The 25,009-nt window shown below is 43.1% G+C and overlaps 1 protein-coding gene across 1 annotated transcript in view; it reads right to left on the reverse strand.

Annotated features, from left to right (window-relative positions):
- The window catches only part of LOC140191058 (voltage-dependent P/Q-type calcium channel subunit alpha-1A-like), a 597,550-nt gene that overhangs the window by 128,018 nt on the left and 444,523 nt on the right, over positions 1-25,009 (reverse strand). The window contains exons 28-31 of the mRNA XM_072248133.1: positions 11,083-11,179; positions 9,495-9,655; positions 5,647-5,787; positions 2,226-2,427 (exon numbers count right to left, since the gene is read on the reverse strand). Coding sequence (XP_072104234.1) covers positions 2,226-2,427; positions 5,647-5,787; positions 9,495-9,655; positions 11,083-11,179 — 601 coding nt within the window. The remainder of the gene's footprint in view (positions 1-2,225; positions 2,428-5,646; positions 5,788-9,494; positions 9,656-11,082; positions 11,180-25,009) is intronic.

Genomic DNA, 25,009 nt, shown 5'->3' on the forward strand with positions numbered 1-25,009 from the left:
AGCCACCTGTTTCCCTCTATCCACTGCACTCATTATGTCCTGAAAGAACTCCAGTAAGTTTGTCAAACAGGACCCAGCCTTTTTGAATCCATGCTGCGTCTGCCTAATGGAACCACTCCCTTCTAAATGTTTCGCTATTTCTTCCTTAATGACAGCTTCAAGCATTTTCCCGACTGTAGATGTTAAGCTAACTGGCCTATAGTTGCCCCTCTTTTGCCTACATCCTTTTTTAAAAAGTGCCTTGACATTTGCTGTCTTCCAGTCTGCCAGGACCTGCCCAGAGTCTAGACCAACACGTCTACTATAACCTCTGCCAATTCCCTCAGCACCCTGGGATGCATCCCATCAGGACCAGGGGACTTATCTACCTTCAGGCCCTCTAGTTTTCTCATCACTATCTCTTTAGTGACAGTGATTTTATCCAGGTCCTCACCTCCTATTTTGTCCATAACATTCTTCTTTGGCATATTAGACGTGTACTCCACCGTGAAAACTGACACAAAATAGTCGTTCAATGCCTCAGCCGTTTCCTTATCACCGAATATCAATTTCGCCTTATCATCTTCCAAGGGACCTACGTTGACTTTAGCCATAGGAGCAGGATTAGGCCATTTGGCCTATCAACTCTGCTCTGCCTTGCCATCATGGCTGATTTATTATCCCTCTCAACCCCATTCTTGTGCCTTCTCAACATAACATTTAACATCATTACTAATCAAGAACCTATACCCAGTGACTTGTGCTCCACAACCATCTGTGGCAGTGAATTCCAGAGGTTCATCATCACCCTTGGGCTGAAGGAATTCCTTCTCATTTCTGTTCTAAAGGGATGTCCCCCTATTCTGAGGCTGTACATTCTGGTCCTAGACTACTCACACTATATGACATATCCTTTCCACTCCACTCTATCTAGGTCTTTCAACATCGATAGGTCACAATGAGATCCCCCCTCATTCTTTTAAACTCTAGTGAGTACAGGCCAGGAGCCATCAAATGCTCCACATACATTAACCCTTTCATTCCTGGAATAGTTCTTGTGAACCTCCTGGATTCTCGAATGCCAGCACATTGTTTCTTAGATAGGGGGCCCAAAACTGTATGCCAAGTGCAGTCTGACCAATGGCTTATAAAGCCTCAGTTATTATCCAATGAAATGAACACTGTTCATTGAAACATACCCATTGTTCTGCATTCTGCTTCCAAACATGAAGTGTTCTGCTCGTCTGTCCTGACACACACTGAGCCCAGCCACCATCACACCTCGTGTGTGTCAATGATCGTTTGATCACAGTTAAGCAATAAAAGAACATTAAACATTCTTTGACATATTTTCAAATCCCTCCATGGGTCTATCCTTCCCTTTTTCTGTTACCTCTTGTGGCTTTGTAACCTTCCAAGATCTTGGCACTGCTCTCAATCTGGCCGCTTGCTTGCCCTCTATTTAACCTCTCCACCACTTGCAGCTGTGTCTTCAACTGCTGACATTCTCTCTGCCACTCTCTCCTCTACGATGTTTTTAAAACCTTCATCTTTGACTAAGCATTTGACCTCCTGCTCTAATATTTCCTTTGGCGACAGTTCCTCACAGCAGCAAGGGAGGTTTTTGCTCTGTTAAAACAGCATGGAAAATAACCTTATGTCACGGCCAAGAAAGCTCGTCAACACCTTTACTTCCTCAGGAGGATAAAGAAATTTGGTACATCCCTGTCAACTCTCACCAATTCTTTTCAATGCATCATAGAAAGTGATACACAACAGCTTGGTATGGCAACTGCTCTGTGTGTGACTGCAAAAAACTGCAGAGAGTTGTGAACATAGCTCAACACATCACAGGAACCAGCCTCCCCTCTATGGACTCTGACTATACTTCTCACTGCCTCAGTGAAGCAGCCAACATAATCAAAAAAGATTCAAAAGTTTGATGGCACATACCACCAAGCTCAGTCCTAATGATGGATCTCGACTTGAAACGTCAACTGTTTATTTTTCTCCAAAGATGCCATCAGAACTACTGAATTTTCCAGCATTTTGTGTGTGCTGTGCAAGATTTCCTCATCTGCAGAATAGCTTGTCTTCAGTTACTATTAGCACTTATTTATGAAATAGTTAAGGTACTGTACATTTGCCTTAATGTTCAATATCCTTGACATCAATGCAATTAATTTCTGACCACTCTGCAATGACTCCAAAAAACACTACACTGGAAAATTGTACAAACCTCATACCTCATTTTTCTCCAGGCTGCAGTCTTCCATCATTTTGTCCCCCTGTTCTTGAAATGTGATGATGATCAAGGCCACAAAGATGTTCACAAAGAAGAAAGGGAAGACCACAAAATATACGACATAAAAAATGGACATCTCCATCCTGTAGCCAGGGCTGGGTCCTTGGTTCTCGTAGGTAGCATCCACCGAGTGTTTCAGCACACTGTAGGGAAAAAGGAGCATTCAGGAGGACTTAGGAGCCGGAGTAGACCACTTGGCCCCTCAAGCTTGTACTGCCAGTTGGCTTTGGCATCATTTGTTATGAAGATTAAGTTTAACCAAATTACACCACTTTCCTTGAGCTGGTGCTGCCTGACTGAGATGCCTCAGCATAATTCTCATTCAAGAAGATTTACAATGAGTGAACTGGCTTTCTCAAAAGACATCTTTCCTTTTGGGGGGAGTGAAAAGCCACTGGAGGCAGGAGGAGGCTTTGAAGTCGCTGGTGATTATGCAGATATTGAGTGAGATTATTAAAATTCTGCAGCCAAACCACAATGCTATATTTCCTTTGTGAACTTGTGTCAAGAGTGGCAGGTTAAATTGCCCCAGTGTGAATGGGTGTTGGGAAAACTGACAGGAATTGTGGGACAAGGAAAGAAGTGGAGGACTGGCATCACTAGCTGTCATAGTCATAATGGGAATAATGGCCTTCTTTGAGATAACCCAAAAATACGACATTTCATTAACAAAAATCCATCAAATCTGAGATGGACAGTTGATGCAGAATGATGAACTGTTCACGGTAGTGATCTCCAAACCTCCATCTTGTTCTGTGTGTTGGAAATCTTCTGATCTTCACTCCTCAAAAGTCTGGGTCAGAATTTTAGACTATGCTCTCATTCATGGGCTTTCTGGCATTCAGCAACAGTTTCTCTCCATCCACCCACTTAATACTCTAGGTCTACCACCCCCTAAACTACTCACTGCTATGTGGCCCTAATGTTTACACTATTTCCTCAGCTTTTGGAGTCCTGGTTTCATGGTGGCAATTTGTCATTACTCTCCCTACAGGGCCAATACATCCTCCCTGAATTGTCTTGCTCAGAGTTCCCTCCAGTTCTCTGGGTATGATCCAGCCAGGGCTTTGTATCACTGCTATACTGTGGTGCAAACATTTATCCCAGATTCTGCATTTACTGCATGCACATGTCAGTGTAATTTATGTTCATCATGTTTGCGATGTTCTGTGCTACTATAGCAAAAGGCACAGTCTCATGGTATTTATACCCTGGGTCTGTATACCCATGATAATAAACTTGAACTTGGAACTATAAGTATTACAAGGTCAGATGAGACAGTTACAAGGTAAATTTATCTTCAAACCATTTCAGTAAACATTCCTTTGCCCTGTGCACGTCATCAAAGTGCAGATATTCCAATCTACATACCGCTGTCAACATACCACACTAAACCTCTGTGGGCCCCAGAAGTCTCCTTAACATACATTCATAGTGTTATTGGATAGAAAGTTACCGGACTGACATAGATCAAATGAGGAGCCTATATAAATCCTGTGTGCTGGTGACAGAGGGAGGGAATGAAATCAGTGTTTCATTTCCATTCCCCGTCTTCCCATACACCTTGTTGAACTGGGTAGCTGAATTCATTCAAAGGTGCATCGCTGTGATGTTTTAGACCTGTATCTCTATCCTAAATATATGTCAATCACAAATGCATGGTTTCAGAGCGACGAGCAGAAAATATTGGAGGAACTCAGCAAGTGAGGCAGCATCTATGGAGGGGAATAAACAGTCGAGATGTTTGGCTGAGTCCTGTTTCTTCCCCTCCATAGATGCTGCCTCACTTGCTGAGTTCCTCCAATATTTTCAGTCTATTGCTCCAGATTTTTAGCATCTGCTAAATCTCTTGTTTCTGGTTTTATTGTCACCAGTCATGAGGTCCATGTGAATTCTAAAGTTGACCGTATCTCTGCAGTTCTAAAGGATAGCACTTTATTAGCAGATAACTAGACCAGCCTCGTAAAATCACTGGCTCTGAGAGCTACTCCCGGGCTGGGTATACTGAGGCAAGGAGCTCACTTGCTGATGTCCCAAAGCCCGAACACCATCTCCAGAACACACATGTGGAATCCCTGGATGTGAAGCTGGGTACCACTGGGGCAAACGTTGCCTGGTTTCTTGGCTCCCCTTTTACCACCCTGGACATTCCCTCCATCTGTCAGCAGCACACAGGATTTGCAAAGGCTCTTCTGTTGGTGGGTTTCAGTCCAGCAACTCCCTACCTAATGGCACAGAGTCTATCTTACAGAAAAGACTTCTGGGGCCCTAATGGATGAACACTTTTGCCTTTTCATTAACCACAAGTGATGACTGGAGGATAGCAAATGTCATTCCTTTATTTGAAAACAGCAACAGGAATAAAGTAGATAATTACAGGCCAGCAAGTGGCAGGGGAAGTATTGGAACTTAATTCCAAAGTCCTCATTAAAATACAAACTGCTGGAAGAACTCAGTGGGTCAGGCAGCATCCGTGGAGACAGAGAGATTGTCAACTGCTCTGGACTGAGGTTGAGAATATCAAGGGAAGATGAGAATCTGAGTCTGCTGAAGGCTGGAGGTTGTAGAAGACAGTATGTTCTGGAGTTAGAGGACTATATATGTGTGTGTGGGTGGATGGGAGGGGGAACAGGGCTTGTTTTGCTGTTATTGCTTTGTCACTTGGTATGTTCTGTTTTATTGTGTTCTGTGTTGTTCTGCCGAGCATGTGGACATTCTATATTGGTGACAGACTATGTGGCGACACTCGTGGGCTGCCCCCAGCACATCCTTGGGGAGTGTTAGTTGTTAATGCAAATGATGCATTTCACTGTATGCTTCCAACTATATGTGATAAATACAGTGGCTATATTTCATTAAGAATTTGAGGAGGTTTGGTATGTCGCCAAAAACACTCACAAATTTCTACAGATCTACCATAGAGAGCATTCTAACTGGCTGCATCACCATCTGGAATGGGGGAGTGGTGAGGGGCTACTGCACAGGATTGAAGTAAGCCACAGAAAGTTGTAAACTCAGTCAGCTCCATCTTGGACACTAGCCTTCACAGCATCCAGGACATCGTCAAGGAGCGATGCCTCAAAAAGCCAGCGTCCATCATTAAGGACCCCCATCACCCAGGTCAATATATACTTATTGTAATTCACTGTTTTTTCCTCTATTATTATGTACTGCTGCTGAAAAGACAACAAAGTTCATGAAATATGCCAGTGATATTAAACCTGATGCTGAATCTTAATGTATAAAGAGGGGAGAGGAAGGGGTGAAGCAGGAGTGTGGATTTCTCCTGACGAGAAGGGAGAATAAAAAATGCTCGAGGTTATAAAGTTTGCAATACGTTGCAGTTTAATAACGATACCTACTCTGGCCAGCCCTCTCCAGTTGATACAGTGAAGAGGGTGAGTAAAGCCCACAGCACGTTATCATAATGAAACTCGTATCGTTTCCACTCTCTTTTCTGTGCCTTAATATCACTCTCCCTCATATACACCAGGTACTGCCCTCTGAAACAGACAAGAGAGAAAGAAAATGCTTTATAGTTAAATGTAGCATTAAAGCAACTCAGAAAAACACTCAGAGCATTTTGCATACAATGAGCATACAGGATTTGTAGTGACTTGTTCCAGCCATCACTCTGTAACAGTGGTATCTCCACGGAACACTTCCCCACACAGGAAAATAAGTCAACTCAGAGCTGAATGACAGCTGTAGAACCAGCATCGGCTGCCTTGTCGCAACAACATCAGCAACTTGTCCACCCTCACAGGAACAGCCTACCAGGCAGTTAATCTGATCAACCATTCAATTAGCCCCCAGCCCCTCTATCAATGACCTCAATCACTGCACTGTGAACACTTTAAACTGTCTTTCATAATGTTGTTTACATTGTAAATACATGATGGCATTTTTGCACATTTATCCCATATCCATACTTCTAACTTTATTTTTATATAAACCTTTATTCTTGATAATTGTTGAATGTTGTTGATTTTTGTTGCATGTCACACCCTGATCAACACACCACAGCAAATTCCTAACCCAGGTTGAGCACCCTTTATCCGAAATTCCAAAATCTGAAATGTTTTTCAAATGCTGACATCACAAATGGGAAATTCCACAAGACGAAGGGGAAGTTCTCAGGTGATGCGTAGGTCTCTGCGCAGCACAGACAGTTCTGAGAAATGATCTGACATATGTAATGAACAGAAGTTAATGAAGATATCAATCAAGCGGATTTGTTAGCGTCAGAGTGAATAAATGCCACATAACAGTCATGAAGCAAGCAAAGATGTGCCATGACAAACTGAAAATTGAAGGTATTTGTGAATATTCAGCAGGCTGGTTGCAGAAATTTAAGAAAAGGCACAGCATAAAATTTTCAGATTTGTGGTGATAAAGCATCTGCTGATCATGAAGCAGAAGAGAACTTCATTGATAGAGTTTATGAAGATCATCACTGATGAAAATTTAACGTGCTGAATGGCTGCATCAGTATCTCATTATACATTCCAAAATATGAAATACTTCTGGACCCAAGTATTTTGGATAAGGGACGCTCAACATGTATATGGCGAATAAAGTTGATCCTTGAATAAGAATAAGGAAAATAGTAAGACAGAGTGCTAATGGGGAAAGAAGGGTGAGATTGATCTCCAGAGTAGGTTAAAAGATCAGCATAACATCATGGGCCAAAGGGCCTGTACTGTGCTGTGCTGTTCTATGTCCAGACATAAAGTATGTAGAACCATGGTAAAGGATGCCAGACTCTCTCTGTGCAGGAGCCTCCCTGTGATGACACAGGTATGCATCAGCTCTAAGAATCTGGTGGGTGTGACTTGCAGACATTAACAGTCGGGACAGCATGAACCATGGTTTCCTTCTGGGGTCAGAGGACAAATGGTGCTTCAATCACTTGGTGAGTCTTGACCTGGCACGCCAAAACATGTTCCTGCTATTGTACCCCTCACCAGGAATCAGACTAAGAAATGGACAATGCAACACCACTTGGTCAGCCTGCTGCTCACAGACAAGCAAGACATGGTTCAGGATCTCATAGAGGCTGACTTCTGAGCTTTGGATTGATAACTTTGATGTAGGGATACAGTACACAGCAGTAAACTCTCACAATCAGTGATCGGGAAATGACCAGATAATCCTTCTATCATGCTGTTGAGAGTGGAGTAGCAAGATGGGCAGAAGGTTCTGCTCTTCTTCATAATCCCACAGAGGTCTGACTGAAGAACAGAACCAGTATGGAAGCAGACGTGGTTATTACTGCAGCAAACGTCCTGAGCCTGCAGCATACAAACCCCATGAGTAATCTTTGGACTTGTTGTATGGCTTGAAACCAAAGCATTCTCTCTCAAAGATCAAGGAACCAGTGAGAAGTGGTGGATAGCAGTGATTGCAGCCCAGTCCATCTCACAAACCAGCCTCTCTACCTCCTGCTGTCTTGGGAAAGCACCCAACATTATCGAGTACTTCTCCAATTCTGGCCATTCTTTCTTCTCTCCCCCCCGGCCCCTCCCATTGGGCAGTAGATACAAAATTCTGAGAGCATGAGCCACTTAGCACCAAGCACATTTTCTATCCCACTGTCATCAGACCCCTGGAAAGACTTATGTTAAAAGATGAACTCTTAGGCTTTTGATTCTCCAATTTGCCTCCTTGTGTCCCATGTACTCTATTTATCTACCTACACTGCACTTTCTCTGTAACTGCAACATTACCTATATTCTACACAAGAGATTCTGCAGATGTGAGTAACGCCCACAAAATGCTGGAGGAACTCAGCAGGCCAGGCAGCATCTATGGAGAGGAATAAACAGTCAATATTTTGGCCAAGACCTTTTCATTAGGACTAAACAGGAAGGGGGCAGAAGCTAGAAAACTCTAGCTTCTGAATTTCTGGCTTCTGCACCTTTCCTTTCCAGTCCTGATGAAGCATCTTGGCCCGAAACGTTACTGTTTATTCCCCTCCATAGATGCTGCCTGACCTGCAGAATCCCTCCAGCATGTTGTACATGTTGCTCTATATTCTACATTGTACTTTCTTTTCATTACCTTGATATGATTATGTTTGGAATGATTTTCCGGGATGACTTACAAAATAAAAACTTTTCACTGCATCTTGGTACATGTGACAATAATAAACCAATACTAATGTCACACCTGGAACACACCTGGTACAGAGGAACAGCAGAGTAGATTTACCAGGTATTACATAAACTAGAAGAGTACTTCCTGGAATTGAGAAGGAAGTGAGCTGATCTGATTAAGGTTTTCAAGAGATGTGCTCACATACTTTACTCCTTAAGGTTCAAAATCAGTTCTATTATCAAAGTACATATATGTCACCATATACAACTCTGAGATTCATTTTCTTGTGTACATTCTCAAGAAACCTATAGAATATACAGAAACCATAACAGAATTAAGGAAAGACCAGCAAATTAGGGTGTTCAACTAGAGTGCAGAACACAACAAACTACAAATATAAAAAGAAGAAATAATAATAATAGAAAACAAGCAATAAATATTCAGAACATGAGATGAAGAGTCATTGAAAGTGAGTCCACTGGTTGTGGGAACATTTCAATGTTGGGGCAAGTGGAGATTAGTGAACTTATTCCCCTTGGTTCAAGACCTGATGGCTGAGGGGTAATAATTGTTCCTGAACCTGCTGGTGTGAGTCCTGATGGCAGCAGTGAGAAGAGAACATGTCCTGGGGTCCCTGATGATGGATGCTGCTTTCCTGTGACACTGTTTCATGTCCTCAGTGGTTGGGAGGGCTTTAACTGTGATGGACTGGGTTTATTGGAAACCCAGCAAATCTCCTCTACTTCATAGTCAGATCTGGAGACAGTCATTAATGCATTTAATGTCTCTAAGCTTAGATTAATGCCGTCTTCTTGTTGCTACCATCAGGGAGGAGGTACAGGAGCACGAAGACACACACTGAACATTTTACAAATAGCTTCTCCCCTCTACCATCAGATTTCTGAATGGACAATGAATCCATGAACACTGTCTCACTATTTTTGCTCTCTTTTTGCATTATTTATGTTTTTATATATATTTCTTATTATAATGCATTGTAAATTTTATGTACTGCACTGTATGCCTACAAAACAACAAATTTCGCAGCATATGTCAGTGATAGTAATTCCGATTCTGACACAGTGTTTGTGCTAGATATTAAACAAAGTACCTGCAGTCCCGCTCAAACTCTTTGGATTCGTCAGTGCAGTAGAAGAACCTGCCTTTGAAGAGTTGCACTGCCACCACCGCAAAGATGAACATGAAGAGCATATAGACGATCAGGATGTTGAGGACGTTCTTCAGGGAGTTCACAACGCAGTCAAAGACAGCCTGGAAGGAGACAGCAGCAAAACGAGATTTTAAAAAAAAGGAAATGCTTTGTCCGAATCTTTGTCAATGAAGTCCAAGATTCGTAGTGGGAATCTCGGTGAACCATTCCCTTCCCCTTCTCCACTCCACGAAACTCGTGATGTATAACTGGGGAATCCTGAAGCTGTATCCAATGATCCAATGTTCCTCCACCTGTTGCTTTGATCCTTTCCACTGCCGTCAAATGAAAGCATCTAATATTTTATTATATACATGTCTGGACGTAATACTTTATTGCAACTTTCTGCAAGCAAGTAACTGCACAACCTCTGAAAGCCAGTTACAGCAGGATGACAGCAACAGCAGAAATGCACAGGAGTAGGTCACCCCACCATTCATGGCTGATCTACGCCAACCTCAACTCCTCGTCTGTTAAAATTCCCCACAACCCTCCATTCCCTGATCTTTCAAACATTTATCTATCTTATGATCTGGTCTCCACCAATCCCAGGAGCAAATAATTCTAAGACTCACTGCCTTCTGAGCGAAGGGCAAGATGTCTGCAAGTCCGAGGACTGGGCCAAGTGCTGGAGGTCAGAGGTCAGGGGTTTGGTGGTGGGCTGTTCTGAAGCTGGAGGCCTGGCTGGGTGCAGGAGTGAGTGGGTGGGTGGGATGGAAAGGGGCTTGTTTTGCTGTTTTGTTTCATTGTTATTGTTGCTTTTTGTATGTTGGCTGAGTGTTGTTCTAATGAATGTTGTGGGCATGCTACATTGGCACTGCAATGTGTGATGCCACTTGTGAGCTGCCCTCAGCACATCCTTAGCTTATGGTGGTCGTTAGCTCAAACAGCACTTTTCACTGTATATTTCAATGTAAGTCTATCTATCACGTGACTGTGATGGATTTTATCCAAATAATTTACTGGCTGAAGGCAAAGAGTGGGAATAAAGGAGGCCTTTTCTGCTTGGCTGCTGGTAACTTAATGGTGTTCCACAGGGGTCAGTGTTGGGTCCGCTACTTTTCATATTATATATTAATGATATGGATGACAGAATTGATGACAGTGTGGACAAGACTGGTGGAGGAGCAGGTAGTGTTGAGGAGGCAGGGAGTTTGCAGAAGGATGGTCAGATTAGGAAAATGGCCAAAGAATTGTTAGATGGAATGCGGTGTATTGCAGAGCAGACTCAATGGGCTGAATAGCCTAATTCTGCTTCTACACCTTATGGCCCATGGTCTTAATTCATATGTAACTATCCTCTGCTCAATGCACATTTCTGGAGGAATTTCCCTCCTTTTATTCACAGAAGCTGCTGCGGTTTCTTTTCCATTTGTTCTTTAATTGTACCCCATTTCCTAAGCATATCACTCTCATTGGTGGGATGATAGATCAGAAGCCCAGTTGCACATCCCAGCCCACATCACAAAGCAATATTGATCCAGGTTACCTTCAGCTTGGGCAGCCTTTTGATGGTTTTCAGGGGCCGCAGTACCCGAAGAACTCTCAGAGACTTGATGGTATTCAGATCTTTCCCCTTGCTACCACTGACAAGAAAATGATGGAAGATAAGCACTTCATAGTACAATAGTAACAGCACCACAGCCTTGTAACTGGTTGCAAGAACACTTGCTTTTTATACATCTAACAACTTCAGATAACTTCTTAAATGTCACACTACAGTAAAATTCGACTTATTTGGAAAATATTGGAATTTTTTTTAGCTCATTCACCTAGAATCATTATGCCACTTGGCAACTGTGATAATTACTTTTCTTCTGCATTTCGGAACAACCTAGGAGATGGAAGCATTTGGAAAGCTCAATTCATTATCGCACTGAGGGAAAACATGCAGCCTCTGATATGCTTCCTACCCGTCCGATAGACTCTCTGATGCGATACCTTCCTTCGTCCATTGAAAGTCATTGTTTAATGACTTTCCCATACCTTTTAGACCAAAAAGCTGTTTGACTTTGAGAAAGGGGTTGAGAAGGTGGTAAGAATCCTTGCTTCACATAGACAGACACAGAAATAGAAATTCACTTTCAGCTTTGCATCAAATATGCAATGTAATGGCACTTGCATAGGGAATTCATGTATATTTTAGAGCAACAAACACAAAGTGCTGGAGGAAGTCAGCAGGTCAGGCAGCATCTATGGAGAGGAATAAGCAGTCGGTATATCAGGCTGATACCCTTCATCAGGCCATCAACTGTTTACTCCTCTCCATAGATGGGGCCTGGTTCCCCGAGTTTCTCCAGCATTTTGTGATTGTTGCTCTGGCAGCATTTCCAGCTTTTGCAGAATCTCTTGTGTTCGGGTACACTGATTAGTAATTCCAGATATTTTATATGATTCCATTTTTTTTCTTATGACATGTATAAGGACATTTTGGCCCATCGGCTCACACAGCAATTCTGGTTCCTTACTAATTTTCTCTGTAACTTATTCCCATCTCATTCCTCCAGATTCGCCCACTCAGCGGCCAATTAACCTATCCACCCGCACATCTTTGGGATGTGGGATGCAACAGGAGATAATCGTGGAGTCACAGGGAGAACTTGCAAAACTCCACACAGACAGCACCCGAGGGCAGAATTAAATCCAAGTCATGGGGTGTGAGGCAGCTATTGTGTCGCCCTTCCAAATTATAACCAGATTTCAGAAATTTAATGGCAGCATAGCGATTAGCACAATTGATTTACAGCGCCAGTGATCACCCACCTGGTTCGATTCCCGCCTCTGTAAGGAATTTGTACATTCTCCCCGTGATTGTGTGGGTTTTCTCCCAGTGCTGCAGTTTACTCCCACAGCCCAAAGCCGTATGGATTAGGGTTATGAATTGTTGACACGCTATGCTGGTGCCAGAAGCATGGCAACACTTGCGGGCTGCCCCCACCACAACGTATGCACCGTGGTGGTTATCGACACGAAGCAGGGCATTTCACTATATCGTTCAATGTACATGTGACAAATGGAGCTAATATTTTTCTTTATTCCACTACCGCATACATTTAGTGATGTATCTCATAGTGTACACCTAGCCCACAGAGAACAAAATCAAGGAGCCTCTACAAAAACCTCAGCTTGGCTACAACTATTAGCCAGGTTCTGGCCAACACATCAGGATAAGGATATGAAAGTGCTGGAGAGGGTACCAGGTGATGGTACCAGGGGTGCTGGTTTCCAGTTGGTTAAGAAGAAACTTAATAGATCTGTTCAATTCATGGAATAGCCTAGCGAAGGACTTCCCAACCTGGGGTTCACGGACCCCTCTGTTAATGGCAGGGGTGGGAACCCCTGGTCTAGACAGAGTGGATGTGGCAAGGATATTTCCTGTAGTGGGGGAGTCTAGGACCAGCGGGTACAGCCTCAGCATACGAGAATGTCATTTCAGAGATGAGAAGGAGTTTCTTTAGCCAGAGGATGGCCAATCTGTGGAATTTATTGCTCCGGATGACCCGTGGAGGCCAAGTCATTGGGTATATTTAAAGCAGAGGTTATAGTTTCTTGATTAGTTAGGGCATCAAAGGTTATGCAGAGAAGGCAGGAGAATGGGATGAGAGGGATAATAAAGCAGTCCATGATGGAATAGTGGAGCAGACTCGATGGACTGTATGGCCTAATTCTGCTGCTATTCCTTATGGTCTTAAGGGATAGTCCAGGCAATGTGAATGGGGAGAAAGAGTTCCCAATGATACAAAGGTCAAAAACCAAAGGGGACAGGTCTAAGGAGTTTAATAAAAGAGTCGAAGGTAATGGGAGAACCACTTCATTATGCATGGAGTAGTTATGACCTCTGCCAGAATGACTGATGTAAGCAGTTCCAACAAAGGAAATGCACAGATACTTGAAGGAAAATACATTTGCAGGGCTACAGTCACATAGTGGGTGATGGGAGTGACTGGATTGCTCTGCACTGAGCCAGAACAGGATTGATGGACAGAATTGCCCCCTCCTATATATAATTCCAACATCCAAATTAACAGCAAAAGACTAGGTAGAATCTGACCATAAGGAGATATAAACTTCTTGTTAAATGGGCCATTGGACCCATCCCAGAGTTATTTATCCATTAGTGTAAATTACAATCTGTTGTGTAAAGTCTCAGACTGAAGGGTAATGGCTGTTTTGGGATATAATTGAAACATTCAATTTAAAAATCTGGACATTTTTAATAATATCCCAAACCACTTTAAACATATGGAATACCTTCAGCAAAAAGAGATTAACCAGTTAACAGTTATTGTGAATTATAAATTTGATTGCTTAGTTGCAAGTCTAGAATCTGAAGGGTAGGATTTGGAATAGAAAACATTTTGTTAGGAAACAGACCAAAACAAAACTTAACAGTTTAAAAAATGTCTTTAGAAGATAAACCACATTTATATTTTTCTAATCAGTTAAGAATGCTTATGTTAGAAATGGAAATTATGTTGGGAATATGATGTTATGAAAAGCTCACTGTTCCCTGTCCCAGCCCCCCAGCACCCATAGTTCACTGACATGGTGGCTGCATTATTGTGAGTTACTGTTCTCATTATTGTGAATTTTTATTGTGTATTAAAGGCCAGATGATTCTTATTTTAAGAATATTTCAAATGGCTTTAAGTCCTAATAAAGTACTTTTAGAAACGTAGTCGCTTCGCAATCTAAGAAGCATGTGGCTAATTTATCCAGATCAAACTTCTGCAAACACGAGATGATCTGTGTTACTGATGTTGATTGAGGGATAACCATTAGGCTTAAACCATTGGAATCTTTTACATTCACCTCCAAGAACTGGTGGGGTCCTGGTTTACAATATTTGTCCAGTAATAATGCAGCACTCCGACAACATTACACTGGGAACATCAGCATGGATTTGGAACTCTAGAATGGGGCTTGGAAAGTGGGGGGAGGGCAGGAATGTGGGACATGGAATTCAATCCGGACAAATGTGTGGCTGTGAAATTCACTCAGATAAACACTCCATGGGAATATAATTTAAAAATGTAGTGAAACATAGTAACCTTAGAGTGGATGACCATAGATCGCTGAAGGCAACGGGACAAATTGATCATGTGTGGGATATTCCAGTGACTAAGTAATAGAATATAAAACCAGGGTGGTTTTAATGGAACTGGAGAAGACATTAATTGAACCACAGCTAAAGTACAATAATATTGATCTGATCCCCACAACATAAGGAGGATGTGATGGAACTGGAGAGAGTGCAAAGGAGATTTATTAGGATGTTGTCATCATGGGAAAGTTATAGTTATGAGGAGCTGCAGGACACCAATGCTGCAGATATCTTATTCAAGGTAATCAGGCATTTTCAAAAGGGTATGGTAGCTACAACGAGAGTGTAGAAGAGAATCACTAAGATGCTACAGAGTCATGAGGTTGCGCAACACAGAAATAGGCTCTTAGGCAGTTAGTCCATTCCAACCATAATTACCATCTAAACTAGTCCCTTCTGCTTGTGTTTACCCCCTATCCCTTTAAACCTCTAAACCATTCCCCCACGTACCTACCTAAGTGCCTTTTAAATGCTGTTAATGTACCTATTTCAGTAACTTCTTATGCTGACCACCCTCTGCCTGAAAAAGGTTGCCCCTCAGGTTCCTATTAAATCTTCCCTCCCTTATTTAAACCTATGGCCTCAAGTTCACGATCTCCACTCTGGGAAAAAGACTGGGTGCGTTCTCTCTATCTGTGCTCCTCATAATTTTATACATGTCCATCTGATCACTCCTCATTTTCTGATGCTCGAATGAAAACAGTCCTAACCTACTCAGGGGAGGGAGGGGAGGGAACATCGATTCAGACCAGGAGGGGCCTGCGTCGGACATTTTCATGCCTTACGAGGCGCAGATTGGAAGTCTGTGTGGGGCACCACTCCTTGTACAGACACTAGAGCAATGTGTGGTTAAGTGCCTTGCTCAAGGACACAAACACGCTGCCACAACTGAGGCTCGAACTAGCGACCTTCAGGTCACTAGACGAACGTCTTAACCATTTAGCCACGTGCCCAACACAACCTACTCAACCTCTCTCCATAACTCAGTCCCTTCAGTCCCAGTAACATCCTGCTAGGAGTCCTCCACACTCTTTCCAGCTTAATGCTGCCTGGAATGGAGGGCTGTAGTTATAGGAGTGATTGGATAGGTTGTGTTTATTCTCAGTGGAAAATAGACAGCCCAGGAGTGATCCTGTTAAGATTTATAAAATTATGAGAGCATAGATAGTACAGTACAGGTTGCCTAAAGTTTTTATAGCCAGGAATATTAATGGGGATAAGCTCCCACTACCTATTAAATGCTCCCAATGGTGTGTGCCTCAAATAGCCTCTGACAACCAAGTCCAGCTTCTGGTCTTCATGAATAGCTTAGTTATTAAGCCCAGTGGGACCATTTCTACTGACAGGAGAAGGAGCAAAGGCAGGTTACTGCCATCTTGAAAGCAGTTGCTTCAAGCAGATGGGACTCGTCTTCCACAGTTGGCAGCTCATCTAGCAGAAGGAAAACTCTGATCTCAAACCTCCACTGCCTCGCAGCAATATCCATTCATGGGGAGGGCTTTCGGAGTAAACCCTGAGGGAAAAATCCGAAGCTGGAATCCCTAAGGCAGTCCTATGTCAAATTCAACAATAACTGGCTAATCTTGTGACGCTGCTGGCGTCAAACTGTATTGGTCTCTGCTGTTCTTTTGGGTTCATCAGATGTGTGGAGAGGGGAAGCCTGCTACATGGACAACAGCTTGCTCTCCATATTGTCCTGCCTTGGCTTGCATATCTAGAGAGCTAGGATGGTCAGCCCTGACCAACAGAGGCCTACCAGATTGCACAGAGAGTCAGAATATTTTGCTAAGGCAAGGAATCTAAAACTAGAGGGCACAGGCTTAAACTTAAAGGAGAATTAAGGAATGTTTTTCACAAAGGGTGTTGAGTGTCCGGAACGAGCTGCTAGAAGCACTGGAGGAAAATAGAAAAGGTGTTGGATTGGAAAGGCGTAGAGAGATATGGGCCTAATGAGGTTAATGGAATTAGTGCGGATAGGCATCATGGTTGGCATGGATGATGTCGGCCAAAAGGACCCAGTTTTGCACTGTATCACTTCATATTCAATTCTATTATTGATTGAACAGAAAATTTTTGCTAGGAGTGTAGTTTTATTCTGTATCTTAAATTTTTAGTCGTGATTTATGAATACTGTAAGGGCAAATTTCTGCTACCCAAATGTTGTAATGTACTTTGTGCACCGTACCTTGATTTCCAGAAGGTACTTGATTAGATGTTGGATCAAAACTTATTGCAGAAACTAAAGTTGATGGTATAGAAATAACACACTGAGGTGGAAAGATTGAGAGGAAATAGACAGTGGGTCTTATTCCACTTGGCCAGATCTAATCAATAAGTTGCTGCAGGGATTGGTACAATTTATATAAACGACTTGGATAAAGTTATCAAGGTATGATTATGCTGAGGATACAAAAATTGGGAAGAAAGTAAATTGTGAAGCAAACAGGAGCAAGCTACGAAGAGATACAAATAGGTTGAATGAGTGAGCAAATGGAGTATAAATTGGAAAGGCAGTCCATTTCAGCAAGAAAAAATAAAATAATCACATTCTCTGAATGGTGAGAGATTGCAGAACTCTGAGATACATGGGGATCTAGACATCCTGATGCATGGATGGCAGAGGAATAACAGAAAGTTGAGACACTAGAGGCTGCAGTTGCTGTAACCTGGATTTCTTGGGCTTGAGAATATTAGTGTTTGTTGCTAGCACAAAGATCGGAAGGTTAGACATGGAATTGTTAATTCACAAACACAGTGGACTCTGCATTAAGGTAGGATGTTAATGCTTCATTGGGAAGCAGTTGAGAGAAGGTTTGCTGGATTGGACAGACTGGCTAATGTGGGAAGGCTGGACAGGCTAGACTTGTATATATTAGAGTTTGGAGGATTGAGAGGAACTTGTTAGAAACGTGAAGGATCCTGAGAGCCCTTGACTGGGTGCATGTGGATAAGATGTTTTTTCTTCTTGTGGAGTATCTAGAACTATGAGAGAACACAATTTCAAACTAAGTGGCTATGTGTTTCAGACAGGGATGAGATAAAATGTGTTCCTTTCAGAGTGTTGGGAGTCAGGATGCAAAGTGTGGTGGAATCCAAGTCTGAATCATTTTCAGGCAGAGGTAGGTGGACTCTCAAGGATAAGGAGGTGAAATGTTACCAGGGTCAGTGGATAAGGGGAACAGAGGTAAGCCGGATCAGCGACAATACTATTGATTGGCTGAGGAATCTCAAAGTGACCAGGTGGCTGCTGATAAGCGTGATTAAGCTATCCTCAATTTGGTGATAAGCTCAGGATGTGTTGGCTGCAGTCCCAAACAGCCAGAAAAATCCCACTCTTGCGTCAAGGATTGAGAAGCGGTTATGTACAGGGATTGTTCAGTTAGCACCAATGTCAGTCTACACCCTTCAGGAGAATGGAATAGGTCTTTGGATGGCTTACTGAGGATGAGCTCCTTCTAAGCTTTATTTTCTATTGCAAACAGAAATCAGGGTAAAGTGAAACGATGCTTTGGGCCAATGGGTTCGCACAGAGTATCCCTCTGAAATGTGACTCGAAGGCACTTCACTTTCTTCCATGACAGTATGCAATAGTTCTTTGTTGGATTTTGTACAGGTGTAGGCCACTGAATCTGACTTGCTCTCTTCCTCACAGTTTACCATTAAACACAGGGAAAATCATAGATTGCAAGGTGTTTTTGGGTACATTTCCTAGGGACATGGTAAACATATACATAATCTTGAACATATGTAGGCTCCTGAATAAAAGAGGATACCCGCACTCACTTGCCCCATCATTGAGATGTTCCCACAACCAATGATCTCACTTTAAGGACTCGTTATCTCATGTTCTTGTTATTCATTTCTAATTGCATTTGCATAGTTTCTTGTCTTCTGCGATATTGACTGAGGGATTGGCGTAGGGCATCTGAGCAAATTCCCCTTGCTGTTTTCTGAAATGTGGCAGCCCTATCTTTCCCAAAGGGGGGAGGGGGGAGTGTTTGGTCTAAAATCCTCATCTGAGCGATAACACTGAGCGACAGTGCACAATGCCCCCTCAGTTTTGCACTGTGTGTCAGTTTAAATGTTTATCGCCATGTCTCTTGAACCCTGAACCTTCAAAACTCAGAGCAAGAGAGAGACCCCCAGAATCCCACCTACAACCTACAGATGCAGGGCAAGGCAGGATTCTACAGAAGAGAAAAGTGTGGGCAGGAACATGACACCATTTTGAAAAGAACACACATGTGCAGGTGATCTTCTGCAGCCTGAGTTGCAAAGAACCAGATGATGTTGCAGACAGCACCTGGCTGTCTATTCCAACCCCAACAGGACAGGACTGTACACGTCTGTCCTGACCACGACAGGACAGGACTGTCAGGTGTCTCTGTGATAAAACACTTGGATCTGGTTAGACCAGCCCAGGTCAGCACCGGATTCAGGTGAGGATGACTTGCTTTGATTTGCAAATCAGTACTTGGAGTCTCACGTTGAGGTTGTCACATTTACAGCAATGTCAGGTCAAGCATCTTTAGTCCAGAAGCTAGGCTCAGATATTGACCGGACAGCTGGGATTTGGATTGAGATTAATTTTAAAACCTGTGGATCAAAGGATGGAGATTCCAGTGAAAGCTTCATGATTTCAAAGTGACAAGTGAACTGATTGAGCTGAACTAGATGGACCAGTTCCGCTGACAATCTGTAGACATTTGCAAGAGTCTTTGGTGACTTATCAAATATCCTCAGAAGCACTAGTCTCCCCACCATTGAGGACATCCTCAAAAGTCGGTGCCTCAAGAAGGTGGCATCTCTCATTAAGGAGCCTCACCACCTGGGACATGCCCTTGTTTCATTACTACCATCAGGGCAGAGGTACAGGAGCCTGAAGACCCACACTCAGCATTTTAGGAACAGCTTCTTTCCCTCCGCCATCAGACGTCTGAACAGACCATGAACCCACGAGCATGACCTTGCTATTCCTTTTTCACACTGTTTACTTTTTATAGTAGCTTTTTGTAATGTTTAATGTATTGCACTGGTCTGCTGCCAGAAAACAACAAATTTCATGACATATATCAGTAATAAAAAATCTGATTCTGATTCTGAATTCTACACTGGCCACACCATCACACAAAGATAACTGAAGTCATTTTACACATAGAATCAGTTATGGTACTCCAGAACGGTCTAGCACAATAACAAACCATCTTGTACTCAGGAGTAATCAAAGTTGTTTTAAACAGAGAATCATTTACGGTGCTCCAGAACAGTCTAGCACAATAACAAACCATCTTGTACTCAGGAGTAATCAAAGTTCTTTTAAACAGAAAATCATTTACGGTGCTCCAGAACGGTCTAGGGCAGCAATAAACCATCTTGTACCCAGGAGTAATCAAAGTTGTTTTAAACAGAAAATCATTTACGGTGCTCCAGAACGGTCTAGGGCAGCAATAAACCATCTTGTACTCAGGAGTAATCAAAGTTGTTTTAAACAGAGAATCAGTTATGGTGCTCCAGAACAGTCTAGCACAATAACAAACCATCTTGTACTCTGCAGGACAGCAACAGAATCACTTATTAAACAGCACACAGATACATACATAAGGAGAATTTGAACTGAGAGGCAAAGAGAGAAATACAGAGAGGAATAGAACACAGTGCAAATTTGCTGACAGTATTGCAAAGAAATAGAACAGATATATTACCCCATAAGGCTCCTGATCCAGCAGGGAAGAAAGATGAGAAGAGAGTCAGTGTGAAGAGAGGACACAAAAGCTTGGAACACGAACTGCGTGCACAGAGGAGAATGAGACTAAGGAAATAGGAAGCACAGTTATAAAACCCTGAAGGAGCAGAACAGACATGGCGGCAAAAAGGGAAATGGGACGTTGGAGAAGCAAAGCGTAATTGCCCCCTCCCGCCCCCTGGTAACGTTAGCCATGCTACAGTGCAGTACTCATTCAAGAATTGGCCGCACTTCCAGCTGTCCTTGGCTCTCTATGGGGAACTTCATCACAATGAAAAGCTCACATTCACGCTAATCAGGTTACCTTAACAAAACAACTTAAACATCGGTCCGGCTCGTCAGCAGTCTGTGCTCACATTACTCCAATTATCAGACACTGAAGAGATCAGATTTAATTATGATGGAAGAAGTTGGTTTAGCTAAACTTCCAGTATCTTATTGAATGTGACGTGAATGCAGAACAGCATCAGTGGAGAGCAAAGACATTTTTATAACACTCGTCCTGTTCAACTGTAGATCCACACAAGTGGTTACAAAGCAAAATAGACCAGCCAGCTTTTACAATGCAAAAATTTTTAAAAATCCATCTCTTCTAGTAATAAAAATCACAACAACGTGAGTGTTACAAATAAAATACTAACTGGCATCCAGGTTGCATTGGAAATCAAACAAAACTCAACAGAAGCAACTGATTTGCTATGATTGTTAGCATATAACCCACAGATGCCTGTTCAGTATCCCATGTTTCCTGTTTCCCCCTTGTTAGCCCCTCTGAAGATTTGGGCATGCAACCTTCTCTAAAAAGCTCCAAGTAGATGTCCACTGCACATGGCTTCTGAGGTTCTGTCCGTCTGTGGATAAAACATGAATTTTTCAGAGGATGGGTACCAATGGTAGCAGAAAATCACCTTCCTCATTCCTCCCCTTTGCCTAGATTGGACACTCAGTGCCCTTTTAGCTCTCTCACCCCTCGGAGGTGGTGGGTGCAGAAATTTCATTGGGCATAAGAGGAATGCAGAGCAGAGAGACAGCACGCAGGGTGCCTGTGCAACGAAGTTCGGAGCAATAAAGCATTAACGGTTGAGCCACCGCAGTTATTACATGGAGTGATCCACCTCCACTCCCAAAAGTGGTAGCACAGTGGTTAGTACAACGCCTTACAGTACCAGTGACCCAGGTTCAATTCCCTCCGCTGTCTGTAAGAGTTTGTACGTTCTTCGTGACTGCATGGGTTTTCTTCAGGTGCTCTAGTTTCCTCCCACAGTCCAAAAACGTATCAGTTGGTAGGTTAATTGGTCATTGTAAATTGTCCCGTGATTAGGCTCGGGTTAAGTTGGGGGTTGCTGGCTTGTAAGGGTGGAAGGGCCGGTACCACACTTTACCTCAATAAACAAACATAAAAATGAGCCTTCAGTGATCTAGTTTCCTTTGTTTAACCACCCCAATGCAGTGCAAAAATGAAGCACATCAACTCATGTCTTATCCAGAGACCAGCCAGTAATGGGTGACCTCTTATTGAATGCCACAACAGCCAATCAAGGGGAAATAAAGAAGGTTATCGCTTTGCAGGTTAAAATATACTCTAGATGGAATAGTTCAGTGCGAAATGCAAGATTTTCTTTCGACCCAGCTTAAATAGCTTTAAAATGATTCATTAACACCCCGATGTGAAATCTCAGATAATACCATGCAAGGGCAAACAGAGCTAAAGGTCTGTGTGTGAGAAAGCATTGGCAACCCTTGCCTCTGCCCCGCAACCCCACCCTGCCCTCCCCCAGTCTACAACTCTCAAAGCAATGGTAGGTCTCTGTTATTTCACACCTAGGGCATCGTTTAGATGGGATGGGCGGAGTTGACCATGAAGAGAAATGATACCACCCCCAGTGCCAGCCAACGCAGATTCCAGTTTGATTTAATGGAAAGCAAGATAAAATTTAGCGTACAATGAATCTAACTGCGGCCACCTTACTTCCACTTTACTGACAGAACACAAGCCATTGCTTAAACGTCAAGAATTCCTAAATCATGTCCAATATGTGCAGCACAAATTACCACGTGTATCAATGTGGATTCAGTGGTGGTACATGCTACATCAATCAGAGCTTGGGCTTGGAACTTTAAGGTCAATAATCCCAGCCACAAGCTAGCAGGATAAACATCTTCAGCTGCCTCACCAGTGACCTTCCTCCCCTTGGAAGGTCACCAATGGGGACGCTTGCTGGGTTGAAGATGGCCACTGAGCGATTCAGGAACACTGCTTCCCCTCTGCCTTCCAATTTCCAAACCCATGAACACTATCTCACTACTTTTTTATTTCCCATTTTTTGCACTACTTATTTCATTATTATATATATATATATATATATATATATATATACATACTACTGTAATTCACAGTTTTTATCTCCCTATTATTATATTGCATTGTACTGCTGCTGCAAAGTTAACAAATTTCATGACATATACTGGTGATATTAAACCTGATTCTGATTCTTACTAATACACAATTCCATTTGCAACTTCTCAGCAAGTGAAGCAGCCTGTGCCTGCTTGCAGCAAGTTTCAGAGAATGTTTCAGGCCTACGATGATCGGTGGCAGGGAATAATCTTCCCCAACAAGAGAGTGTCTAACCAGCCACCCTCCATATTCAATAACATCACAGTCACCAAGTCCCCTTCATCAGTACCCTGGGGGAGTGGTCACCACTGAACAGAAACTCAACTGTGCCAGCCACAGAAGTACTATGGCCAGTGTGGTGAACCCCGAGAGAAAGTGGACAATGCAGTCAGCTCATGAGAGTTGTCAGTAATATCAGAGACATAGCCGTTCGAGTAAAACACGTCTGTTTCTTCACCACCCACTGTGCAAGTTAGAGTCTGGAGATCCTGTGGCAAGTGACTTAACTGGTACCCAAAGTTGGTCTACCAACCTCAAGGTAGCAGCATCATAGAACACCCACCCCTGGCCAAGGTGGCTGCAGCCCAAACAACAAACCTGGTACCATCCAGGACCAAACAGCCCTCTTCCACAACTCCAAACATTCACTTCCATCATCACCAGTGGCTGTGCTGTGATAGCAAAATACACTGCAGACACCTTGCCTGGGCTATTCTGACTGTACCTTCCAAACTCCTGAACCCCAAGTGTCAAGAAGTACCATCATGGGTACAACCCTCTGCATCAACGAGGGCATTTTCAAGAGGCGGTCCCTCAAGAGGGTGCCATCCATTGTTAAGGACTCTCACAGACCAGTCTAGGCACTCTTCTCATTACTACCATCAAGGAGGAGGTACAGGAGCCTGAAATCCCACACTTAAAGATTTAGGAACAGCTTCTTCCCCTCCTCCATCAGATTTCTGAATGGTCCATGAACACTACCTCACTATTCCTCTTTTCCCACTATTTGTAACTTATAGTGAATCTTTTGTTTATGTACTGCTGCCTCAAAACAACAAATTTTATCACATAATGCAGTGATTGAAAACCTGCTTCAGTTTCTAGAAGACAAAGGTAGAAATCTCTAAATGATCGTCCCTTGTTGCAGGCCCCCACCGCTCTCTATGTCTGATCTCTACATTACAATGAATAAACTGTTGGTACTTTATGCAATAGAACTGAAACTAGTGCTTGCTGATACAAGGACAATGGTTTCATGCAACTCAGAAATATCAACTGTCTTTCAGTCTGCCAAGTTTCAACTTTGCTCAGACCAAACATTTTCCCTCCTCTCAACTGCACTGCCCAATTGCATGGGTTCAGCTACCTGTCCACATTTCGGGAGCTTGGGCCGAGAGAGACGGTCCGGTCTACCAACTGAGTGTCCCAGAGTGCTTCATGCACTTAAAGGTGTGGTCACTGTTTGGGTGTGCAGCACTTAATGTGTAAGCTCACACCAGGAACGCCATAGAAAAGACCACCAGCAGCCGCTGCTTACAACCTCAGTTAGAGAGTGGATTCACTTTGACCGCTCAGGGAGCTGTGGAGGTTCCCTGAGATATTGGGCGCAGCTGTTGGAGGCCTCTGCACTCAAGCAATCTCTTTCTCTCTCTTCTTTCAATGGTGAGTGAGAGTCTGTTGGCCCCGAGTCGAGAGGAACTCGAATAAGTGACGCCGTAGCTTGTAACATTGAAACAGCGAGCTGTTGTTCCCCGACCCCCCCAACTCACTGTGGCAGCAGTGATAACTCTCTCTCACTAACAAGTGAGAGAGCCTGTTGAGGTGTCAAAGTGTTGGGATGGACAGTAGTTTTCTAATGGAATTTGGATCTCTGGGGCCTTGCTGTTGCTTGCATGATGGGCGTTGGGGGGGGTGATGCTTTTCCTGAAGCAAGGGTGGGGGGAGGAGAGGAGAAGGTTGATGTTTTTACTGTTGTTTGTACGGAGGAGGGGGCTTTTGGGGTTCTTACATTTTTCTGTCATTTACACTTTGGGCTTTTTTCTGTCTGGTGAGGAGTAAGAATTTCAGGTTGTATACTGATATTAAATGGAATCACTGAACTATTGAAGATTAACTCCTGACAGTGCAGTACTCCCTCAGACAAAATGCTGGAGGAATTCAATAAGTCAGGC

This window comes from Mobula birostris, chromosome 32 (genome assembly GCF_030028105.1).
Source record: "Mobula birostris isolate sMobBir1 chromosome 32, sMobBir1.hap1, whole genome shotgun sequence".
In the NCBI taxonomy this organism is placed as follows: domain Eukaryota; kingdom Metazoa; phylum Chordata; class Chondrichthyes; order Myliobatiformes; family Myliobatidae; genus Mobula; species Mobula birostris.